This window comes from Erpetoichthys calabaricus, chromosome 5, assembly GCF_900747795.2.
Source record: "Erpetoichthys calabaricus chromosome 5, fErpCal1.3, whole genome shotgun sequence".
In the NCBI taxonomy this organism is placed as follows: domain Eukaryota; kingdom Metazoa; phylum Chordata; class Cladistia; order Polypteriformes; family Polypteridae; genus Erpetoichthys; species Erpetoichthys calabaricus.
The window spans coordinates 244,843,802-244,868,543 of NC_041398.2; the positions used below are offsets into that span (position 1 = coordinate 244,843,802).

General features: G+C 41.2%; 1 protein-coding gene across 3 annotated transcripts in view; it reads left to right on the forward strand.

Annotated features, from left to right (window-relative positions):
• znf827 (zinc finger protein 827) overlaps positions 1-24,742 on the forward strand; it is a 227,094-nt gene that overhangs the window by 184,127 nt on the left and 18,225 nt on the right. For all 3 annotated transcript variants that reach the window (XM_051928105.1, XM_028802722.2, XM_051928106.1), the window contains 2 exons: positions 2,126-2,335; positions 20,757-20,934. In XM_051928105.1, coding sequence (XP_051784065.1) covers positions 2,126-2,335; positions 20,757-20,934 — 388 coding nt within the window. The remainder of the gene's footprint in view (positions 1-2,125; positions 2,336-20,756; positions 20,935-24,742) is intronic.

Consider the following 24,742-nt stretch of genomic DNA (forward strand, 5'->3'; position numbering starts at 1 on the left):
TTTGTGGTCAATCCTCAAGTGGCGGTTGGACAAACAAAAACCCACAACTTCTAACAAACTCCAAGCATTGATTATGCAAGAATAGGCTGCCATCAGTCAGAATTTGGCCCAGAAGTTGATTGACAGCATGCCAGGTCGATTTGCAGAGGTCTTGAAAATAACGACTCCTTGTAAGACACTAAATAGCTGATGTCACCTGCCTGCTTTTAGATTTACAGATCCTCAAATTATGACACTATCACCATAAAACACCTTCACTGTGAAAATTCTTTGTATAAAAGCAAGCAGTATGGTCATATCCAACACAAAATGGTCTCAGAATAACACAGCACCCTGACACAGAAAAAAAAGGCCTCACTGCCAGCAGCCTGGCCCCAAACTCCAAGGGCAGCCTTCAAGTCCTACACAGAACCAAAATGGTAGCTTTAAAAGATCACAACATTATTAAAGAAGTCATGATGATGAAAAGAAGCACAAGAGGGGTTACAAGAGTATATATACGGTAAGTGGCTCGTGGAACAAAACATCAACATTTTGGGTCCATGGCCAGGAAACTCCCCAGACCTTAATCCCATTGAGAACTTGTGGTCAATCCTCAAGTGGCGGGTGGACAAACAAAAAACTCCAAATTCTGACAAACTCCAAGCATTGATTCTGCAAGAATGGGTGGCTGCCATCAGTCAGGATTTGGCCCAGAAGTTGATGGTCAGCATGCCAGGGCGAATTGCAGAGGTCTTGAAAAAGAAAGAAGGGCCAACACTGCAAATACGGACTCTGCACATAAACTTAATGTCATTGCCAATAAAAGCCTTTGAAACTTATGAAATGCTTGTAATTAGAACAATCAAGACAAGAACAGGCCATTCAGCCCAACAAAGCTCGCCAGTCCTATCCACTTATTTCTTCCAAAAAAGCATCAAGTCGAGTTTTGAAAGTCCCTAAAGTCTTGCTGTCTACCTCAATACTTGGTCGCTTATTCCAAGTGTTGTGGGGAACAGCCCGGGCACAGACAGGTAAACACGATGGTTTCACCACACACATGTTTATTCATCATGATACTTACAAGGAAAGTGCACAAACCCAGTGCCTCAGCACCAATCACCCTTCAAGTCCTTGGCCACAACACAATGCCTTAATAGTCTCTGGTCCGCCTCCACTCCTCTCCGCCAAGCTTTGTCCTTCTTCCTCCCGACTCTTACCCCTGACTGGAGGGAGGTGGCCCCTCTTATTCACCCCAGAAGGGCTCCAGCAGCATCCTGAGGGCTCGTAGCCACACCCCTGTGTGGTGGAAGCTCCAAGCGGTGAAACCGGAAGTTCACCGGGTGTCTCCAATTCTCTTCCCGGTGTGGCGGAAGTACTGAGGTCCAACACTCCTAAGGCATTGGGGTGCCCCCTGGCGGTGACCACGGGCCCCTACAGGGATGAGCTTCCAAGCAACCAGGGAGGACGCCCCCTCGTGTTCCGGAGGATCCACAAGCCCTCCTCCGGTCCTCCTGGGCGTCCCGGCCGGGCATGAACGCCCGCCGGGCACCACAGTGTCTATCGTTCTTTGTGTAAAGAAAAACTTCCTAATGTTTGCGCGAAATTTACCCTTCACAAGTTTCCAACTGTGTCAATTCTACTTCAGTATACCATAGAAACATCTGACAAAAAAAGATCTAAAAACACTGAAGCAGCAGACTTTGTGAAAACCAACACTTGGGTCATTCTCAGAACTTTTGGCCCCGACTGCCGACTAGTGTCAGAGCTCTGGGCTGAGCGTGTTTGAATTACCCATAAATCATCATGAGTGTGTTTGTATTGTGTCAGCTTCCATACCGTTGTGGTTACCGTGTAATTTTCAAATTGCCTTTACTTTTTGATTTTCCCTTGTATCACCTTCATTTATAGATACTCTTTAAATGAAGGTCAAATCTTGATTTGTCCACATATGTTAAAAATCATTTCAGAAGGTGAGCTTTCTTCTTCATATGACCCTTTCTCCAAATACTTTCTGTGGTTTCGCCGTGAGCTGGTTACTCAACTCTCAGCTGTTGTGTTTTTTTTTTTTAAGGACTATTTTGCCAACCCCCACTTCCTCCCTCACATCTTCCGGCTTTGAAACTGAGCCATTTTCTCTCCTCAGGTCACAACTCTAAAAGCCCTTTAAGTGAGACAAAGAGCACATCCTCTGTGCTGTCAGCGCTCAGCGATTCTGTCAACGGCTCCGACTGCAGCGAAGTCGTCCAGGGCAACGAGGAGCTCAAGAGTCTGCTGGCCCCGCCCCTCCCATCGTGCACTCCATCCAGCCTGGGCAGCCAGTCAGGGTCAGGGACGGAGGAGAAATCTGAGAAAGGTAACCACCGACTGTGGGGAGATCACACAAGCCATGGAGAGAGCGAGAGAGAGGAAAAAAAAAAACACACTTTGTGTTCAGAGTGAAAAAACCAGCCTGACTGCTAATTCGACGTCCCTGTGAGTGTTATTTCTGGCAACACTTCTCAACGCACACCAATTTAAAATTTTAAGTGCAGCAGTGGTTTAAAAGAATTTGTTATTTGAGAGCAGATAGCTATTGTAGCTGGGTTAAATGAAGCGGCACTGCATATTTAAGTTAATGTTGGGATCTCACAGGTAAGGTCTTACCGATTCACATTTGTAGTTTGAGTTCCCGGCCCTGACGACACCTCCTAGTTTGCTGTATATTTCTGATCTTAACCATTTAAACATTCAGTTCTCTAAAATTGTAATTGGCTTAATTTGAGCCTTTATATTAAAAATCTTTACTTTAGGTACTTAAAACATTTATTTCTCCTTTACTATTGTGTAACAAGACTGTAATAAATACTTCATAACACTCCCAAAGCATCGGTATCCATCTCTGTAATGTGACCTACTCACAGAATGTCACTTTGGAGTGGCCTGAGATGGCTTAACGGACACACAATTATTCATCCCCCTCGATATTTGTCCTGTTTTGTCGCATTACAGTCTGGAATTGGAAATGAATTTTGGAGTCGTGGGTTAGTACCATTTGATTTACACAACATGCCTACCACTTTGAAGGGGCAAAATATTTAGTATTGTGACGCAAACTATAAAATCAGAAATCCTGAGTGTGCATAGATAGGTGTTTGATTCTTTGTAGAGCCCCCTTTTGCTGCAATTCAAGCTGCAGGTCTCTTGTTGAATGTCTGTATCAGCTTAGCACATCTCACCACTGGGATTTCAGCACATTCTTCAAGGGCAACCTGCTCCGACAGCTTCAAGTAAGACGGGTTGCCTTGGTGTCCTCACACCTTCAAGCAATGCCATTAGATTGAGGTCTGAGCTTTGATGATGCCATTCTAAGTCATTCAATGTTTCCCTTTAAAACCCCGTGTCACTTTAGCAGTATGCTGAGGGTCATTCCTTGTCCTGCTGGAAGGTGGTGAGCCTTCGTCCCAGTCTCAAATCTCTGGCAGACTGAGACAGGTTTTCCTTGAGAATTGTCCGGTATTTGGTGCAATCCATCTTTCCTTCAATCCTGACCAGTTATTCTGTGGCCACCACCATGCTTCACTGTGAGTATGGTGTTCTCGGAGAGATGGGAAGTGTTGGGTTTGTGCCACACATGGCGTCTCACGGGATTGCTAAAAACTTCAATTTTAGTCTCATCTCACCAGAGAACATTCTTCCATATGTCTTGGGAGTCCACCATGTGCTGTTGGGCGAACTCCAGATGGGTTTTCTTATTTTTTTTTTTTCTTTAAGCAATGCTTTTTGTTTTCTGGCCACTCTACCATAGAGCCCCGCTCTATGGAGTGTACCGCTTAAAGTGGTCCTGCGGACAGATACTCCCATCTCTGCTGTGGATCTTTGCATCTCTTTCAGTGTTATCTTTGGTATCTTTGTTTCATCTTCGGTTAATGCCTTCCTTGCTCTGGTCAGGATTGTACTGATGCCATATTCTTTCCATTGTGTTATAATGTGTTTGATGGTGGTGTTTGAGATATTTTTTATAACCCAGCCCTGGTCTACACTTCTCCACCACTTTGTCTCTCACCTGTCTGGAGTGCCCCTTGGTCTTCATGTTGCTTCCTTAGTGGTGTTGCAGGGGTTAGGGGCCTTTCAAAATAGGATATCATGTGACATTTTGATTGCACACAGGTGGACCCTAATCAACAAATTCTGTGACTTCTGAAGTTAATTTGTTGGACCAGATCTTAATGAGGGGTATCATGGCAAAGGGGATGAAAACATATGCACGCACAACTCTTCTGTTTTTACTTTTTTACTTCCTCGTATATGAAGTATAGGGAATTGTCCAAAGATTCGATGTTGATATTTTGATGAATCTCGACGTCTTAGTCCTCCCTGACTTTCTCGTATATGAAGTTTAGGGAAAGTATTGGAATCCTTCAAAAATTCCATTTCGAGATTTTGATGAATCTCAATGTTTTAGTCTTCCCTGACTTTCTCGTATATGAAGTTTAGGGAAAGTATTGGAATCCTTCAAAAATTCCATTTCGAGATTTTGATGAATCTCGACGTTTTAGTCCTCCCTGACTTTCTTGTATATTAAGTTTAGGGAAAGTATTGGAATCCTTCAAAAATTTCATTTCGAGATTTTGATGAATCTCAACGTTTTAGTCTTCCCTGACTTTCTCGTATATGAAGTTTAGGGAAATTATTGGAATCCTTCAAAAATTCCATTTCGAGATTTTGGTGAATCTCGATGTTTTAGTCCTCCCTGACTTTCTCGTATATGAAGTTTAGGGAAAGTATTGGAATCCTTCAAAAATTCCATTTCGAGATTTTGATGAATCTCGACATTTTAGTCCTCCCTGACTTTCTCGTATATGAAGTTTAGGGAAAGTATTGGAATCCTTCAAAAATTCCATTTCAAGATTTTGATGAATCTCGACGTTATAGTCCTCCCTGACTTTCTTGTATATGAAGTTTAGGGAAAGTATTGGAATCCTTCAAAAATTCCATTTCGAGATTTTGATGAATCTCGACGTTTTACACCTCCCTGATTTTTGGAATAATGTCTGTGTGTGTGTGTGTGTGTATAAACACGATAACTTGCGCATGCTTTCACTTCGGTCAACCAAATTTTTCATGTAAGTATTAGGTACAAAGCGTAATTTCTATCAACTTTTGGGCTATTTACCTTAACCGGAAGTGGTACTTTACCTTTTCTTCATGCAGCTGCTGAGTCCGATTTATTCAACTTTACTTTTATAATAATTGTTCAATATATTATCCATTTGATTTAATGTGTTGTTGATGGTTTTATATTGTACAAAATATCAAAATATAATCATTGTCTTGCAGTTTACTCTTCAAATATCCATCCCCATATCTGAATATACGAGAAAGTCGAGGGGAGACCACTCCCAATTGTTTTTTTTTTTTTTTTTTGTTTTTTTTTTTTAATATATGTGTATGAGGTATTTTATTTTCATTTCACTTCAACAATTTGGACTATGTTGTTAAGTCCATTTTATAAAATCCAAACGAAAATCCATTTTAACTCCAGATTGTACTGCGACAAAACAGGACAAACACCGAGGGGGTGATTACTTTCGCAAGGCACTGTAATTTATATGTAAACGTCTACGCGTGGAAGTGTCTGTCTGTCTGTCTGTCCAGCCCGGAAGTGCAAGGCTACAGCATGAAGCTCAAAGAAAGCGACTCTGTCGCCAAAGTGAAACTGCTGCCACTAATACACAAGTGAGGTGAGCACATTGGCAAAACAAAACTGACGAGGAGCCACTAATACACAACTGATGCGATTGATTGATTGAAGTGCCAGAATCCATGGTTTCTAGGAGCCCAGGCTTTTTACAGCACGGGCTTACACAGCTAGTTTTAGTATAAGACCTGTGAATCCTTCTTATTAACAAGTCATTTTACCATCATGTCAATATGCCACACTGCACAGAGATGTGTAATCTGTCTCCTGATGTTGTAAAGTGTTATGAAGACCAAAAGAAGCCTTGTTACAGCACAGTAAATGTGTAGTTGAAGCATTTTTGCAGTACCTAAACACATAAAGTGTTAACAAAATCTTTGTCCATCTTGAAGTTCAAGTTGATTGTCAGATGGGGGGGGGTGGTGGTGGCAGTCTGAGCTCTCCAGATGACAAAGCGTGATACACGTCAATAAACTTGGTATAGTCGTGGGAAGAGCAAAGTCCACCTTCCTTCAGTCCTGTGATTTTTATTACTCAGGGTCTAAATCACAATGGTGTTGTCATCACTGACTTTAAACAGAGAAATTTCACCAAACAACAGATTTATATCTTCCAAAAAGTAAGTAAACATTAAAAAAAAAAAAAATGTGGGGGAAAAATACATAGCAGAGAAGACTGGGTGGGGGACCTAATCCAGGTTTTCAAAATCCTCAATCCTCAGTCCTCATGTTCACCAAACATGAGTGCAAAGGCTGTCATTCCAGAATTATTGTGGTTAGTTGGTTGGTTCAGATGCAATTTGGTAAACTTAAGCTGTGCTTCCTTATAGTTTTTTTTTTTTTTTTTTTGGAGAGAGGGGGCTTTCCCTTTGTCACCCTTCCATGAAATGCACATTAATTCATTCTTTTTCTAACTGTACTGTCAACAACATGAGCATATAACATGCTCACCAAGGTCTGTAGGTCAGATAATTTTGGACTTTTTCTTAATTTCTCTGAGCATTAAATGGTCTGACCCTGCGCTGAATTTTACTCTGATGATTGGCAGCTGTCATGAAAGTTCTCCATTTAGAAGCCACCCTTCTCACTGTACAGTTGTGGCCAAAAGTTTTCAGAATGACCCAAGTGTTGGTTTTCACAAAGTTTGCTGCTTCAGTGTTTTGAGATCTTTCTGTCAGATGTTTCTGTGGTATACTGAAGTAGAATTACAAGCATTTCAGAAGTTTTAAAGGCTTTTATTGATAATGACATGAAGTTTATGCAAAGAGTCCATATTTGCAGTGTTGGCCTTTCTTTCTTTTTCAAGACCTCTGCAATTCGCCCTGGCATGCTGACCATCAACTTCTGGGCCCAATCCTGACCGATGGCAGCCCATTCTTGCCGAATCAATGCTTGGGGTTTCTCAGAATTGGTGGGTTTTTGTTTGTCCACCTGCCTCTTGAGGTTTGACCACAAGTTCTCAATGGGGAGTTTCCTGGCCATGGACCCCAACATTTCCATCCATCCATCCATCCATTTTCCAACCTGCTGAATCCGAACACAGGGTCACGGGGGTCTGCTGGAGCCAATCCCAGCCAACACAGGGCACAAGGCAGGAACCAATCCCGGGCAGGGTGCCAAACCACCGCAGGACACACACAAACACACCCACACACCAAGCACACACTAGGGCCAATTTAGAATCGCCAATCCACCTAACCTGCATGTCTTTGGACTGTGGGAGGTAACCGGAGCGCCCGGAGGAAACCCAACGCAGACACGGGGAGAACATGCAAACTCCACGCAGGGAGGACCCGGGAAGCGAACCCAGGTCCCCAGGTCTCCCAACTGCAAGGCAGCAGCGCTACCCACTGCACCACCGTGCCGCCCCCAACATTTCGAGCCACTTAATTCTCACTTTTGCCTTATGGTCCAGTGCTCCATCGTGCTGGATTGTTCATTGTTGGTCACCAAACTGTTCTTGGATGGTAGGGAGAAGTTGCTCTCGGAGGATGTTTTGATCCCATTCTTTATTCATGGCTGTGTTCTTGAGCAAAATGGTGAGTGAGCCCACTGCCTTGGCTGACATGAATGGTCTCAGGATGCTTTATTGTTGGCATGACACAAGACGATGGTAGCGCTCACCTTTTCTTTTTTCCGGATGCCCCAAACAATCAGAAAGGGGATTCATTAGAGAAAATGACTTTCCCCCAGCAGTCCTCAACAGTCCAATCGCTGTCCCTTTTGCAGAATATCATTCTGTCCCTGATGTTTTTCTTGGCTTCTTTGCTGCCCTTCTTGACAACCACCAAGTCATCCTCCTAAAGTCTTCGCCTCACTCACACCTGCCTGTTGCCATTCCTGAGCAAGCTCTGCACTGGTGCTGCCCCAACACCGGAGCCATAAGTAAAGAATGGGACCAAAACATCCTCTGAGATCAACTTCTGCCAAACATCCAAGAACAGTTTGGTGACTAACAATGCCTTTTCCAGCATGATGGAGCACCGGGCCATAAGGCAAAAGTGAGAACTAAGTGGCTTGGGGAACAAAACATCAACATATGGGGTCCATGGTCAGGAAACTCCCCATTGAGAACTTGTGGACAAACATCCATCCATTATCCAACCCGCTATATCCTAACTACAGTGTCACGGGGGTCTGCTGGAGCCAATCCCAGCCAACACAGGGCGCAAGGCAGGAAACAAACCCCGGGCAGGGTGCCAACCCACCGCAGGTGGACAAACATAAACCCTCCAATTCTGACAAACTCCAAGCATTGATTATGCAAGAATGGGCTGTCATTGATTGCCAGAGGTCCAGGGTGAATTGCAGGGTTTTTGAAAAAGAATGAAGGCCCAACTCTGCAAGTATTGACTCTTTGTATAAACTTCATGTAATTGTCAATAAAAGCCTTTGAAACTTTTGACATTCTTGTAATTCTAATTCAGTATCCCATAGAAACATCTGACAAAAAGATCTAAAAACAATGAAACAACAAATTTTGCGAAAACCAACACTTGTGTCATTCTCAAAACTTTTGGCCACGACTGTAGAAGGGTGAATTTCAGAGTATGTGGATATGACCTTATAACCCAACCCAAATTGATGAGCAGCAACAATTGCTTCTCTGCGGTCAGGGCTGATGTCCTTGCATCTTGGTGTGATGTAAGTAGAGCCCCAAGTGCTCCAGAAGACCAAATTGCCAGAAGTTTTGCTTTTATAGAGGAGGTGACACTTTTTGTGAATTAACAGATCTCGTGCATTTGAGTTGTAACATCTGACTGCTAAATACTCTTGTTAATTATTGTGGAAGTTGGAAGGGTCTCCTTATTTTTTCCCACTTGGTTTCTGAATGTTTGCTTACTTTTTGGAAATAAATAACAATATATTGAAATCTGTCATGCTTTATTTGTCACTTGCAGTTTCCATGTTTATAGAAGTTAGTGATGATAACACAATTGTGATTTAGACCCTGACTAACAAAATCACAGAACTGAAGGAGGGTGAACTTTCATTTCCCCATGACTATAAAACCTGGCTGAACAAAGTGATATCAGCAGATAATCTTCTAAATAAATTTAAAAAGAGAGATCTAGAATGTGTAGGTCAGGGGATGAGGTTGTTGTGATGGAAGAGTATTCCTATCAGTCATCTGAATCCTCATGTAAAATGGTTCTCTTTGCATGGGTGGCACTTCTGTAATGGGCCATTGCCACTGGGCACCCATGATGGAAAGTCAGGTCCAAACTCTTCACACAGAATTGAGAATGACCGCCTCAGGCATTGGTTAAAGTCACTAATGGGGCCTCTGACTGATAAGAGTGTCATTTCTACTCAGCATGCTGTTCTACTTGAGCTAGGGCTGCCAACTGTCCTCATTTTCCCTGGACATGTCCTCATTTTTAACAAGCCATGGACTGTCCAGGAGGAATTTAGAAAATTTTGAAGATGTCCAGAATTTTGTCTCCTAAAATTTGAAAATCTCCATATCCTTATCATTGGTAAAAATTGAAATCCGTACACCAATCAGCATTCGCGGAAGTCATGTGCACACTTTTTTTTTTTTTCTAACCCCCCCTTAATTATTTCCTTAATTATTTGTAATCCTAATTCACCGTATCTAAGTGAATTTATTCAAAATCGAAATTACAATTTCGCATTTTCTGTGTGAGATCTTGTTTTCAATTCTTCTTTTAGCAGCTCGGTTAAGCAAGAAATTTCATCCATCCAGGTACAGTTTGTCGTATTTAAGCACGAGTGAGTATCCATCCATCCATTTTTCAACCCGCTGAATCCGAACACAGGGTCATGGGGGTCTGCTGGAGCCAATCCCAGCCAACACAGGGCACAAGGCAGGAACCAATCCCGGGCAGGGTGCCAACCCACCGCAGGACACACACAAACACACCCACACACCAAGCACACACTAGGGCAGACACGGGGAGAACATACAAACTCCACGCAGGGAGGACCCGGGAAGCGAACCACAGGGTCTACTAACTGTGAGGCAGCAGCGCTACTACTGCGCCACCGTGCCGCACGAGTGAGTACTGCTTTGAAATATTTAAATGGAAAATATTATTACCACCCGTTGTTCCAAAATGGATTTATAATTGTAAATGAATAAGTCAACTATTAAAGTTTCAGTTATTAAAAAAAAAAAAACTTATTCTATCATATAAATGCAATATCTTTTTAGTTATCAGTTGATCAAATAATAAGTCAGTTCTTCAAGTAATTCAATAATATTTTGATAATTCTTTAATTTACATAAATTCACAAATACCCATTACGCCAAAAAGAAAGTGTGAGTTTACAGACGACATGAACAACAAATCTCCTTGCTTTCTAAAGGGCAGAACAGACTCAACTGAGGAGCCGAAGCTCCCAAGATTCAATTTCAGTAGTAGGCGATGTAAAGATTTCTATTCATATTTATCCAAGAACCCAAATTTACTGAGAAAAATATAAAAGATTGTAGATAAATGCATCCATCCATCTATTATCCAACCTGCTATATCCTAACTACAGGGTCACGGGGGGTCTGCTGGAGCCAATCCCAGCCAACACAGGACATAAGGCAGGAAACAAACCCCGGGCAGGGCGCCAGCCCACTGCAGGGCACACACACACACACCAAGCACACACTCGGGACAATTTAGAATCGCCAATGCACCTAACCTGCATGTCTTTGGACTGTGGGAGGAAACCCACGCAGACACGGTGAGAACATGCAAACTCCATGCCGGGAGAACCCGTGAAGCGAACCCAGGTCTTCTTACTGCGAGGCAGCAGCGCTACCCACTGCGCCACCATGCTGCCCTGTAGATAAATGCAAATAAACTACATTGAAGAGTAATTTTTTTTTTTTTTTTACTAGAAGTGAATGTAATGTACCACATATATAATTTTAAGCTAAGTTAGGCTACCCAAATAAGAATGGAAGGAATGAAGGCTTGATGTATTCAAAATATATAATGGGTTATTAGGATCAACAGTACAGAGTAACGGGGATTGTGGAAGAGAAATGAAAAAGAGAATGCAGGCAGGGTGGAGTGGGTGAAGAAGAGTGTCAGGAGTGATTTGTGACAGACGGGTATCGGCAAGAGTGAAAGGGAAGGTCTACAGGACGGTAGTGAGACCAGCTATGTTATATGGGCTGGAGACAGTGGCACAGGAGACAGAGCTGGAGGTGGCAGAGTTAAAGATGTCAAGATTTGCATTGGGGGTGATGAGGATGGCCAGGATTAGAAATGAGGACATTAGAAGGTCAGCTCAGGTGGGACGGTTTGAAGACAAAGTCAGAGAGGCGAAATGGCGTTGGTTTGGACATGTGCAGAGTAGAGATGCTGAGTATGTTTGGAGAAGGGTGCTAAGGATAGAGCGGCCAGGAAAGAGGAACAGAGGAAGGCTTAAGAGAAGGTTTATGGATGTGCTGAGAGAGGACGTGAAGGTGATGGGTGTAACTGAGCAAGATGACGAGGACAGGAAGATATGGAACAAGATGATCCGCTGTTGCAACCCCTAATGGGAGAGGCCGAAAGAAGAAGAAGAAATGATAAACTGTTACTAAAGGTTGATATCATTTAAAAAAAAAAAAAACATAAGACAGTATAAAGGCGTATTATGGCATCCTAGGGAAAGACGTCTTCAAAAGTCCTAATTTTTTGACCCAAATGTCCTCATTTCCAGAGTATGACAGTTGGCAGCCTTAACCTGAGCTCTGTTTGCTCACACTACTTAGGAGTTCCCTGGCCTCTCTGTCTGTGTCTGTCATGATATTATTAGCAAAGACCCTCAATTTTAGCCAACCTCTCATTAGCCTGCATGTAGTTAACTAAAAGCAATTTAAAAATTTGACCTTCACTAATTCAGGTTTCATTAGGCGCCGATCAGAGTTAAAATCAAAAGTAGAAGATGTGGTGTTTTTCAGGACCAGAACTTAAAATGCTGAGTTGAATGAGCTAATGGTGTACAACTCTGGTATTTAAATACCGTTGAAGGCAACTCAGCATACTTCGATTAAACAGGTTAGTTTATTGGTAAGTCTGCAGCATCTCTTAGGGCACACTGTGCAAGCAGCAGCCTTTTTACAGAAGCTTTACAAACTGATTTGCTGATAAATATGTTTTGTCCAATCTCGACAATTTTTTTCCCCACACTTTACTGCTTTAACACAATACTTATAGTGTCTTCAGTAAACAGAGCCAGTCTGTCCATTAATTATAGTAATAATAATAATTCATTATATTTTTCAAGGTACTCAAAGCACTTTACAGTGAGGAACATAAGTATTTGAACACCCTGCGATTTTGCAAGTTCTCCCACTTAGAAATCATGGAGGGGTCTGAAATTCACATTGTAGGTGCATTCCCACTGTGAGAGACAGAATGTAAAAAAAAAAAAATCAGGAAATCCCATTGTATGATTTGTACAGAATTTATTTGTATTGCACTGCTGCACATAAGTATTTGAACACCTGAGAAAATCAGTGTTAATATTTGGTACAGAAGCCTTTGTTTGCAATTACAGAGGTCAAACGTTTCCCGTAGTTCTTGACCAGGTTTGCACACACTGCAACAGGGATTTTGGCCCATTCCTCCGCACAGATCTTCTCTAGATCTCTCAGGTTCCGGGGCTGGCGCTGAGCAACATGGAGTTTCAGCTCCCTCCAAAGATTTTCGATTGGATTTAGGTCTGGAGACTGGCTAGGCCACTCCAGAACCTTGATATGCTTCTTACAGAGGCACTCCTTGGTTATCCTGGCTGTGTGCTTCGGGTCATTGTCATGTTGGAAGACCCAGCCACGACCCATCTTCAGTGCTCTGACTGAGGGAAGGAGGTTGTTGTTCAAACTCTCACAATACATGGCCCCATTCAACCTCTCCTTAATACAGTGCAGTCGTCCTGTCCCCTTCGCAGAAAAGCACCCCCAAAGCATGATGTTTCCACACCCATGCTTCACAGTAGGGATGGTGTTCTTGGGATGCAACTCCTCCTTCTTTTTCCTCCAAACACAGCGAGTGAAGTTTAGACCAAAAAGTTCTATTTTGGTCTCATCTGACCACATGACTTTCTCCCATGCCTCCTCTGGATCATCCAGATGGTCATTGGCTAACTTCAGACGGGCCTGGACATGTGATGACTTGAGCAGGGGAACCTTCCGTGCAATGAGTGATTTGAAACCATGACGGCATAGTGTTCTACCGACAGTGACCTTTGAAACTGTGGTCCCAGCTCTCTTCATGTCATTGACCAGCTCCTCCCGTGTAGTTCTGGGCTGATTCCTCACCTTTCTTATTATCTGTGATACCCCACGAGGTGAGATCTTGCATGGAGCCCCAGTCCGAGGGAGACTGACAGTCATCTTTAGCCTCTTCCATTTTCTGACAATTGCTCCAACAGGTGATCTATTTTTCACCAAGCTGTTTGGCAATTGCCCCGTAGCCCTTTCCAGCCTTGTGGAGGTCCACAATTTTGTCTCTGGTGTCTTTTGACAGCTCTGTGGTCTTGCCCATGGTAGTAGTTGGAGTCTGACTGACTGTGGGGTGGACAGGTGTCTTTAAAGAGCTCAGACAGGTGCTACTAATTAAGATTACTAAGTGGAATAGAGGTGGACTTCTTAAAGGCAGAGTAACAGGTCTTTGAGAGACAGAATTCTTGCTGATTGCCAGGTGTTCAAATACTTCTGTGCAGCAGTGCAATACAAATAAATTCTGTACAAATCATACAGTGGGATTTCCTGAATTTTTTTTTTACATTCTGTCTCTCACAGTGGGAATGCACCTACAATGTGAATTTCAGACCCCTCCATGATTTCTAAGTGGGAGAACTTGCAAAATCGCAGGGTGTTCAAATACTTATGTTCCTCACTGTACGTAGTGAATGAGGAGCCATGTCAACCACCACTAATGTGCACCACCCACCTGGATGATGCGATCGCAGCCATTTTTGCAAGAGTATGCTCAGCACATGTTAGCTGTTAGGTGGAGAAGGGGTGAGAGATAGTTAGCCAATCAGAGACAAGGGATGATTAGAGGGCCAGAATGACCAGGCCATGGTGGACAATGTATCCAGGACATTAGGAAACACCCAGGGATCTTTAACGACCACAGAGTCAGGACCTCTGGTTTTATGTCTCATCTGAAGGACATAGGTGGCCAACCAGGGTGCCGTAATCTGTGGGTGCCTCATGCTCCGGACACTGAGGGGGACCCACAGTTTGTTGACCTCTGATGACATTTAGTGGGCACCATTTTATGAAAGTAAAAGTGTAAGGTCTGTGCACCAGGGGGCCCGTGCTGCTGTGAATAAGTAGGTATAGAATATGGATGGATGGATTGTGTTGTGTTGCATCATGTAACACATTACAGGTGGTCATTGGTGAACACTTGAAAGTGATTGCTTATGCCATCATTTCTAGAAGCATTTGCTGGAACAATTGTAAAGAGAAGTATCTCAATTAAAAAGAAATAAAAGTTAATTGGACGTATTGTCTGTGTGTGAATACAGTTTAACTGTTGCAGGTATACCTTTACACAATCTATGGCTATGTCCACACTACTGAGTTTTCATTTAAACACGCAACCTTGGAAATGGAGACTTTTGAAAATGCTCTCCAGAGTTGTATATCTCTGAAAACACTGACTTGGCTTTCCAGTGTAGATAGGTGAAGCTCCTTAAAGTCTGTGGCTCCGACACCGAGGGGGACACCCCACCCATCCAGGTCACTGAATTCTAATAATGCCGACTACCCACTGTGGTCAACGAAGGGCGCAACGTCCATCAACCTCGCCTTGGGCTCCAATTGGGCTTCAACCAGCACTCTCAGTAAACATCTGTCCAGCACCTCACCTGTCCACTTATTTGACATAGGGATGTTGAAACAGTGTGATAAGGTGGTGCAGCGACCAGTGCTTACCTTAAATCTTCTCCCCAGGTTGAGGATGGAAAAAGCGGATGAATGTTATTTACTTCACAGCACATGAAAGACTTAAGTGCTTTTTAGTAATTAAGAAGAATTACCGACACATTTCCAGTATTTAGTGTTAAAACAGGTAATCATCTGCCATTATCACATTCACAGATAACCACAGTCAATCCACAAATGCTCATCCAGTGCTACAGTGTGTCAGACTTTATGTGCCCTTTCTCATGTTGATTGGTGCAGCTCCAAAACAAATACCTTCTTCATGTGTCTGCTCCTGCACTTCCTATTAAAAAGAAGTCCTCTTTAAAAATAACAAAAATTCTTATACTCATACTGTCATAAACATAGGGTTCTTAAAGACAGTCCCAAAAATTATTCAAAATCCCACTAGAGGGGGAATACCATCAAACCCCAGCTAGTCCTAAAAAGGGCAAACTGTGTCAGTACAACACCAAAGTTGTTTCAGCTAATAAAGGCACAGCATCAGTCTTAAAGGTTGATTTATACTTCTGTGTGGAGCCGATGCCATAGCTATATGTGGAGGCTACACCTTTAAAAGCAATTTATACTTGACTCAACACTAGTTGACGATGTTTGTAGTATACAAGAAAAGTAAATGATCCATTAAAATGCCCTTCAGGACCACCACTCCTCTTGCTGCATATTTTCTTCTGTAGATAAACATATTTTCACCTCATATTTTTCTACTTTTTCATACATTTGCCGACTTCCAAACCGGAACACGAAAAGAAATACATTTCAGGAAATAGCATAGTTACCAAACTGGGCAGTCAGAGTCCTAGTGATCTGTGTAGGGTTCACATCAGTCACATTTTTGAAGAGGTGCGCATCAGGCTACACCGTACATACACCTTAGGAGATGAAGACGACCACACAGGTAAGGCAAAGGCTCAACACAGAAGTACTGTATAAATCAGCCTTAAAGCAACACATACGCAATGTAAACTCATCAGACTTAAAGTGTTGGCTACAAGCATAAGTGCTACCATCGTGTATACAAAATTCAGCCCTCCATCTGTTTGGACTGCTTGGATCTACTCAAAATCCCACTAGAGGGGCAATACCGTCAAATCCCAGCTAGTCATAAAAAAGGGCAAACTGTGTCGGTACAACACCAAAGTCATTCCAGCTAATAAAGGCACAGCATCAATCTTGAACGCTAATTTATACTTCTGTGTGGAGCCAACTCTATTGAAAGCAGTTTATAGTTGCCTGACCACTAGTTGGCGGTGTTTGTAGCAGATAACAAAAGCAAACGATCCATTAAAATGCAGGCAGGTTTTGCCCTTCTTGCTACACTATTTCTTCTGAATGCAAATGGATATGTCCCTCACATTTTTCCACTTTTTCATGCATTCGTCGACTATATCATAGGATGGCATAAGCTCAACACATAAATATAAATCAGCCTTAAGGCAGCACCTAAGCAATGCTCACCAACTATGGAAAAACCTTGTATGTCACATCTTTCAAATTTTCGGCAAATTGAGAAAATGATGTCGCCCCTATAATTAACGATCTCTAGATTTTATTTTTCCTGAGCTTCACGTACACAATATTGTTTTTTTCTTGAATCAATAACACCTGCCATTTAAATCATGCCGTTGCAGAATTTAAATCACATGATCGTAATCCGACGTTTTCATTGGTAGGTGGTCTTTCCTCATTGGTCGCTGGAGTTGCTAGGTTTTTGTCTTACAGTACGTAAAATACTGTGTCTATACCAAGGTTATTATAGTTAACAAAAACTAAAATTAAAACTGAAACTATTATAAAAAAAAAAAACATTTCGTAAACTGAAATAAAATAATTAACAAAACCGAAATGAAAAACTACAACTAAACAAAACTATTAAAGTAACTGGAAAGACTAACTGAAATAAAATAATAATATACTAAAAATACTTTTAGTTTTCATTTTTGAATGAATATTCTTGTCATTAGTCTTTAACCCTTGTAAATTTAAACTCTAAAACAGAAAGTCGTCCCCCACGAGCCATCCACATATATTCATCCAGTGAATGGCAGCTGGTGATGGAGGGCTGGTGTTCACGCAGCATTTGAAGTGACAGAGTGAGCTGAACCCGTGTGCGTAAAGCATGTGAAATAGAAAGCGATTTACTGTGCCACCTTTCTTTGCGCTTCTTGTATATCAAGATGTAATTCAAAACGCCTGAAATCGGAATGTGGTGGTCAATTAAACCTGGTACTGTATGGACATAAAAATCACCAGTGAGTAATGTTTCAGTTTATTTCTTAGGTGCTCGCTTTCTGTTGGCAATAATTCGCCCGCCACTTCGCACAGGAGAAATCCTTTTTGAAAATAAAACGGCGCTGATCAAGAGACTGACTTGGTCATTATACAAGATCAGCTTATTGTTGCTGGCTAATCACCTTTGCTTTAAAAAAATCGTTTAGCAATGAAGCGACACAAACTTTGTAAAATTCCTGAGTTAGCAATGTCTCTACTGAACTACAGTTAGATAGGTGAAGAGAGTCTGCCAACTGGTGAAAAACTAAACATACTAATGTGTTTTTGTATTCTATATTTATTAATTTAAGTTTTTAAATTTATATTCAAAGCTCAAAATACCTGATATTGTGAAAATAACCCAGTAGCAAAATTATGTCTTAAAATATTTGTCCCCCTTTCTTCAATTTTTCTGTCTCTCTCAAAATATAGTTGAACTATCATATTCTTTTTGCATACCAGGGATTTTTCCTGCCTTGCCTCCAAACCTGCTGGGGTAGCCTCCAAGTTTCCTGCGATTCTGCTCTGGATAAACAGGTTTAGATAATGTATATATTATTCCTTATCTCAGACATTTAGAGGAAAAAACCCTCAAACCTTAAAATACACCTAAATGTCATTACAAATTGGTCCATTCCGGGCAATAAAAGGAAAAGATAAAAAGTGTCAACAGTCTTTGCACATTTGTTCAGCACAAATGACATAGAAAATATTTTAAAAATTATAAAATTGTTCACATTCGGTTTATCATTTGATTATCAGACAAAAAACAAAACTATATAGTAAACCGTGTAGTAAGCTTCCAGTAACATTAAACTCATATTATATCCAAATCCTATAAAACTAAACTCCATAGTAGCTGTTTTTAACCATACCTTAATTGCTAAAACTAAAACTGAAACTAATAGATATAAAATAGAAATGTCTTTGTGAAATAAAAACTAAATTAAAACTAAAAATACACGATGAAGGAAAACTAAAACTAAACTGAAATTCCAAGTAAGGTCAGAAAAAATATAGAAATAAAAACTAATATAAAAAGGCAAAACTATGATATCCTTGGTCCATACCAGCTTCTTCCATCATGCTATGACCGGAATGAACACATATTTGGCCATCACCACTACCTTATAACATCAGGAAACTCCAAAAACTAAAAAAATGGCAGTCACAAGGTTGTTCCTTCACACGTGAGAATGTGTGCTCATCAGATGTAAAGTGTTGGCTACCAACAAACGTTCTGCCACAGCTTATACCAAATTTAGCCATCCGTCTCTTTTGCTTACTTGGATCAATTTTCTTCACTATGTTTCACCATTGGGAAAGCTGTTGAAAATCAGTTTTAGATTGTTGTTGTTTAGAATTTGAGGAGAGAGGGACATTACAGAAGCTTTTGTGGAGCGATTCTGTCATTGTTTAGGTTAACCAAAAGAGAGTTTACCCGTCAACATTGCCTCCCAGAAGAAAAAACACAGAAGTGTGAAAAGGGCTAATTGTGTTGCATACTTTAGTTGTCTTGCATGTATTTAATTTGTTCTATTTAATTCATCATGTTTGACTTGTAATTTTTACAGATTTATAGGGTTGTTATTATGACATGTACAGAGTACAGTGAGCAAGCCAAGACCGCGCCTCTTCAACATGAAATTTCATGGATTTCAGTCCTCTTTTCCTGTCATTACAGTTCAATTCAAATTGTCTTTCATTACTTCTGAACGCAATTCCAACTCCATTTAACTGAATTTTTACTTGCTGTGCATTCACAATTCAACTCGGCTCACTACTGAGGCCTCCTCCTGGAGTACAGTGTGCAGTTCTGACCTCCATATTGCAAAAAAAGACATAACAGCGTTAGAGAAAGCCCAGACACGAGCAACTAGGCTGATTCCAAGACTGAGAGGTCTGAGCTATGAGAAGAGATTGAAGAGATCAGTCCTTTTCACTTTAAGCAAATGGAGATTAAGAGGAAAATTATGAAAAGGATTAGTCCAGCTGATCCAGGCTGTTACTTTAAAATTACTTCAACAAGAACACAGAAACCTAGTTGGAAATTTCTTAACACTAGAATTCCTGAAGCATACGAAAAAACTCATAATCCCGGCCCACCTTAAATCCCTTCACACCTCAACCATCAGCGTCTTTTGTTTTGTAAATGCATTGATCAGCACAAGCAGCAAGCAGACTGCTGTCCCATCTCCCGCCTTGACGGAGCTCAAGCCCAAGGCTCCTTATCTGTGTGTGATGTGCCTGGAGTTGTATCAGGTAAATAATACAGTATATTGTTATTTGGAATACATGCGTTTCATGTGTGTTCGGTGTGTAGGATGAAAGGAAATGCGAGAAATACAAGAAATGCTGAACACATATCTAAAGCAGAAACTTTTTCCATGTTATACTAATAATGATGTGAAGTGTATAATGTGTGAAGACTTTAGTCTAAATATCAAATAAACACGTGCGTTTTATTCAAAAATATAACCAAAGAGGGGGAAAAAAAGTATTCGATTTACATGTGGCTGTCAATGAGTTAAAAACTCAAGCTCAAATGTCAGTCGATAAGGGAGTTTACACATATTCTTGAATGGTGCAGAGGTAAGAACTGCTGCCTTATAACCCGAAGGTCCCGGGTTTGAGACCAGGTGCTCCGTGTTTTGAGTAGTGAGCTGCTATTATTATTATTATTTCTACAATATAATAAAAACATACATTTAAATGCTTCTGTAATTCTAGTGTTAAGGTAAGGTTTTTCACAAATGTTATAAAGTTTTCCTTCACACACACAGACAAATTAAACAAATTACTAAGTAGTGTGGCAGACAGTAGGACTCAAGGGACCTTCAAATCTGGACTTAGAATTTGTGGTCTTTGTTGAGCTGACAGACCTGTTCTTGTCAAATTGTTTTTTTAATGTTCTGTGTATTCAGGGAAGGTTTTGTCAACTTCAAGCAGTTACGGCTGCTGCTTCACAGATCCTGCATCCAGAGTTCAAATAACTAACCTCGTCCTTGTCTGGGTGGCATTTGTTCATTGTCTCCCTTTCCAAATGAATTTTCCTCCAGATAACCAAAGTTGTACATATTAGGTTAACTGGCAACTTTAAACCGACCCTGGTGGGACGCCTGGCATTTCAGTACAAACCAATTTTATGCCTTGAGCCCAGTGTTGCTGGGATAGGCTCCTCCAAGTGTGACCCAAAATTAGATTAAGTAGGATTAAGTATGTTAAATTAAAGACCGAGCTGTTGAGATGTTAACCTTTGTGAAATGCTAATTGTTCAGTTATAAGTTTAGAGCTGATAAGTTCATATAAAGTATGTTATTTGCTGGTCTTAGTAAAACTAATGTTGTTTCATGTACCTTGAGCCCATTTGCACCAGAAGAGCCAAGAGCACTGACTCATGCAACCGGTTGCCTTCCAGGTTTCGAATGCGTCTTTTGCAACTTTGTTTGCAAGACAAAGATGATGTACGAGAGGCACCTGCAGATCCACTTGATCACGCGCATGTTCGAGTGTGACGTCTGCCACAAGTTCATGAAAACCCCTGAGCAGCTGCTGGAGCACAAGAAGTGCCATACGGTCCCGACTGGAGGGCTCAAGTAAGGAAAGCAAGTACAGCAGATCTCATTTATTGGTTTGTCTTGTTTTATCTGTCTGCCGCTCTGTTTGTCATGCTTCTAACAACTGCACCTCGCCCTGCCCAGTTACTGGTGTGGCCTCAATTGGGTTTTTACTCATTTCCTCTTGATTTGCAGCCAGTGATTTTACTTCATAAAATATGCAGTAGAATGTTGGCCATCTGGAATAATTAATCAGCCATCCAAGATCTTGCAGTGTTCAGGTTAATTTGTGCGATTTTCTCTGCCTCTACAAAGTAGATAGATAAATAAATGAAAGGCACTATATAATAGATAGATTACAGAAAAAACTGCATGATAGATGGATAGATAGATAGATATGAAAGGCACTATATGATAGATTACAGAAAAAACACTGCATGATAGATAGATATGAAAGGCACCATATGATTGATTGATTGATAGTTAGATAAGAAAGGCACTATATGATTGATAGATTAGATAGATATGAAATGCACTATATGATTGAGTGATTGATTTATAGGCACAATATGATTGAGTGATTGATCGATAAATAGATAGATGTGAAAGGTACTATATGATAGACAGACGGATAGATATGAAATGCATCATATAATTAATAGACCGATAGATGGATGAGTAGCAATATATAATAAGGTTTAAGGTTTCTTTATTTAGTCCTGTTTACACAAGAAAATGTGAAATTTGTCTTCTCAGTTGCATCTAATAACAGACAGAATGAAATAAAACAAACAGAAACAAGAAAGGTTAGGCAAGGCAGTTAGATAATACATATTTACACCAAATAAAAAAAAGGTTACAGGATATATATCAAAACCTTAATCATTATCTCCGATATTTCTTATTGAAAAGTCGTATGGCACTAGGAAGAAAGGAGTTTCTGGAGCGATTTGTGTTGGTTTTCAAAGCGACTATCCTTCCTGATTTACTGAACTTTAGTTCTACATGTAATGGATGTCTGTCATCAGTTGAGATGATTTCCAGTTTCTTTAACATTGCCCTCTGACACACACCAGTCAAATCATCTACATCAGTCCCAATAACTTTAGCTGCATACTTCGTAATCTGCTGGAGCTTTTTTGAGTTTTGGTTTGTCAGACTATTAAACCAGGCAATGAAACTGAAAGTGATCACAGACTGGATCCAACTGCGATAAAAGGACAACATGAGGTCCTTGTCTACTTTAAATAGTTTGAGTTTATGGAGGAGAAATAAGCACTGGTTGGAAGGAAAGGCATTACAGGATAGACAGATATGAAATACATTATATAAGAGACAGACAGATAGGTAGATGTGGAAGACACTATATAACAGATAAATACACACAACTTACAATACAACTTATTTTTTATATTTCACCCTTTACTGAGTGCAGGCACAGAGCACTGTGAACAATTCTCAGTTACAATACCAGTATAAATGTTACTAATTAATAAATACAGAACTGGCACACTTATAAGTGCAGATTTGTTCAAACACATGGAGAGCAAGGTATAAACTGATTAAACGTAAATGGAAACCAACAATATCTGTCCATTCATTAACTGATGAACTATGGCCAGTTGACAATGGAAGAGACCTCAGACAACTGACTGCCTACACCCTTCTGGATTTTCTGTAGCGGAGCCTTTGCTGTCCATTCAATCTAATGATTCCAACACTTCTTTATCAAAGATGACTTTTCCATATACAGGAGAGCAGCCTGGCAGTAGAGCAGTGTGACCAAGTGCCACATCCAGATACTAAGAAGAGAAATATAATAGATGAGGTTTACTAATTGTTTATAAATATCGTGATACTTCTATATCTGTACAAATGACTAACAAACAGAAATGCCATATGCGCGGCTAATCAGCAGCTCTGTTCAGGATATGCACACTAAAGTCGTGAGTCTTCAGTCTGATTTAAAAGCTGAGACTGAAGGGGGCATCTTTTATATTAGCAGGCAAATCAGTCCACAGCTTCAGGGCCCTGAAACCAAAAGCTTGCCGCTCCCACTAGATGAGAGGCGGTCAGACAGATAGAGGCACTATATAATAGCTAGATACAGAGATAGATTAATGAAAGGCACTATGTGATAGATAGATAGAAATGGAAGGCACTATATAATAGATAGATAGATAGATAGATGAATGAAAGGCACTATTAGATAGATAGATAGAGTGCATCCGGAAAGTATTCACAGCGCATCACTTTTTCCACATTTTGTTATGTTACAGCCTTATTCCAAAATGGATTAAATTCATTTTTTTCCTCAGAATTCTACACACAACACCCCATAATGACAACTTGAAAAAATTTTATTTGAGATTTTTGCAAATTTATTAAAAATAAAAAAATTGAGAAAGCACAAGTACATAAGTATTCACAGCCTTTGCCATGAAGCTCCAAATTGAGCTCAGGTGCATCCTGTTTCCCCTGATCATCCTTGAGATGTTTCTGCAGCTTCATTGGAGTCCACCTGTGGTAAAGTCATTTGACTGGACCTGATTTGGAAAGGCACACACCTGTCTATAGAAGGTCCCACAGTTGACAGTTCATGTCAGAGCACAAACCAAGCATGAAGTCAAAGGAATTGTCTGTAGACCTCCGAGACAGGATTGTCTCTGGGCACAAATCTGGGGAAGGTTACAGAAAAATGTCTGCAGCTTTGAAGGTCCCAATGAGCACAGTGGCCTCCATCATCCGTAAGTGGAAGAAGTTTGAAACCACCAGGACTCTTCCTAGAGCTGGCCGGCCATCTAAACTGAGCGATCGGGGGAGAAGGGCCTTAGTCAGGGAGGTGACCAAGAACCCGATGGTCACTCTGTCAGAGCTCCAGAGGTCCTCTGTGGAGAGAGGAGAACCTTCCAGAAGGACAACCATCTCTGCAGCAATCCACCAATCAGGCCTGTATGGTAGAGTGGCCAGACGGAAGCCACTCCTTAGTAAAAGGCACATGGCAGCCCACCTGGAGTTTGTCAAAAGGCACCTGAAGGACTCTCAGACCATGAGAAAGAAAATTCTCTGGTCTGATGAGACAAAGATTGAACTCTTTGGTGTGAATGCCAGGCATCACGTTTGGAGGAAACCTGGCACCGCTCATCACCAGGCCAATACCATCCCTACAGTGAAGTATGGAGGTGGCAGCATCATGCTGTGGGGATGTTTTTCAGTGGCAGGAACTGGGAGACTAGTCAGGATAAAGAGAAAGATGACTGCAGCAATGTACAGAGACATCCTGGATGAAAACCTGCTCCAGAGCGCTCTTGACCTCAGACTGGGGCGACGGTTCATCTTTCAGCAGGACAACGACCCTAAGCACACAGCCAAGATATCAAAGGAGTGGCTTCAGGACAACTCTGTGAATGCCCTTGAGTGGCCCAGCCAGAGCCCAGACTTGAATCCAATTAAACATCTCTGGAGAGATCTTAAAATGGCAGTGCACCGACGCTTCCCGTCCAACCTGATGGAGCTTGAGAGGTGCTGCAAAGAGGAATGGGCGAAACTGGCCAAGGATAGGTGTGCCAAGCTTGTGGCATCATATTCAACAAGACTTGAGGCTGTAACTGCTGCCAAAGGTGCATCGACAAAGTATTGAGCAAAGGCTGTGAATACTGATGGACATGGGATTTCTCAGTTTTTTGATTTTTAATAAATTTGCAAAAACCTCAAGTAAACTTTTTTCACATTGTCATTATGGGGTGTTGTGTGTAGAATTCTGAGGCAAAAAATGAATTCAATCCATTTTGGAATAAGGCTGTAACATAACAAAATGTGGAAAAAGTGATGCGCTGTGAATACTTTC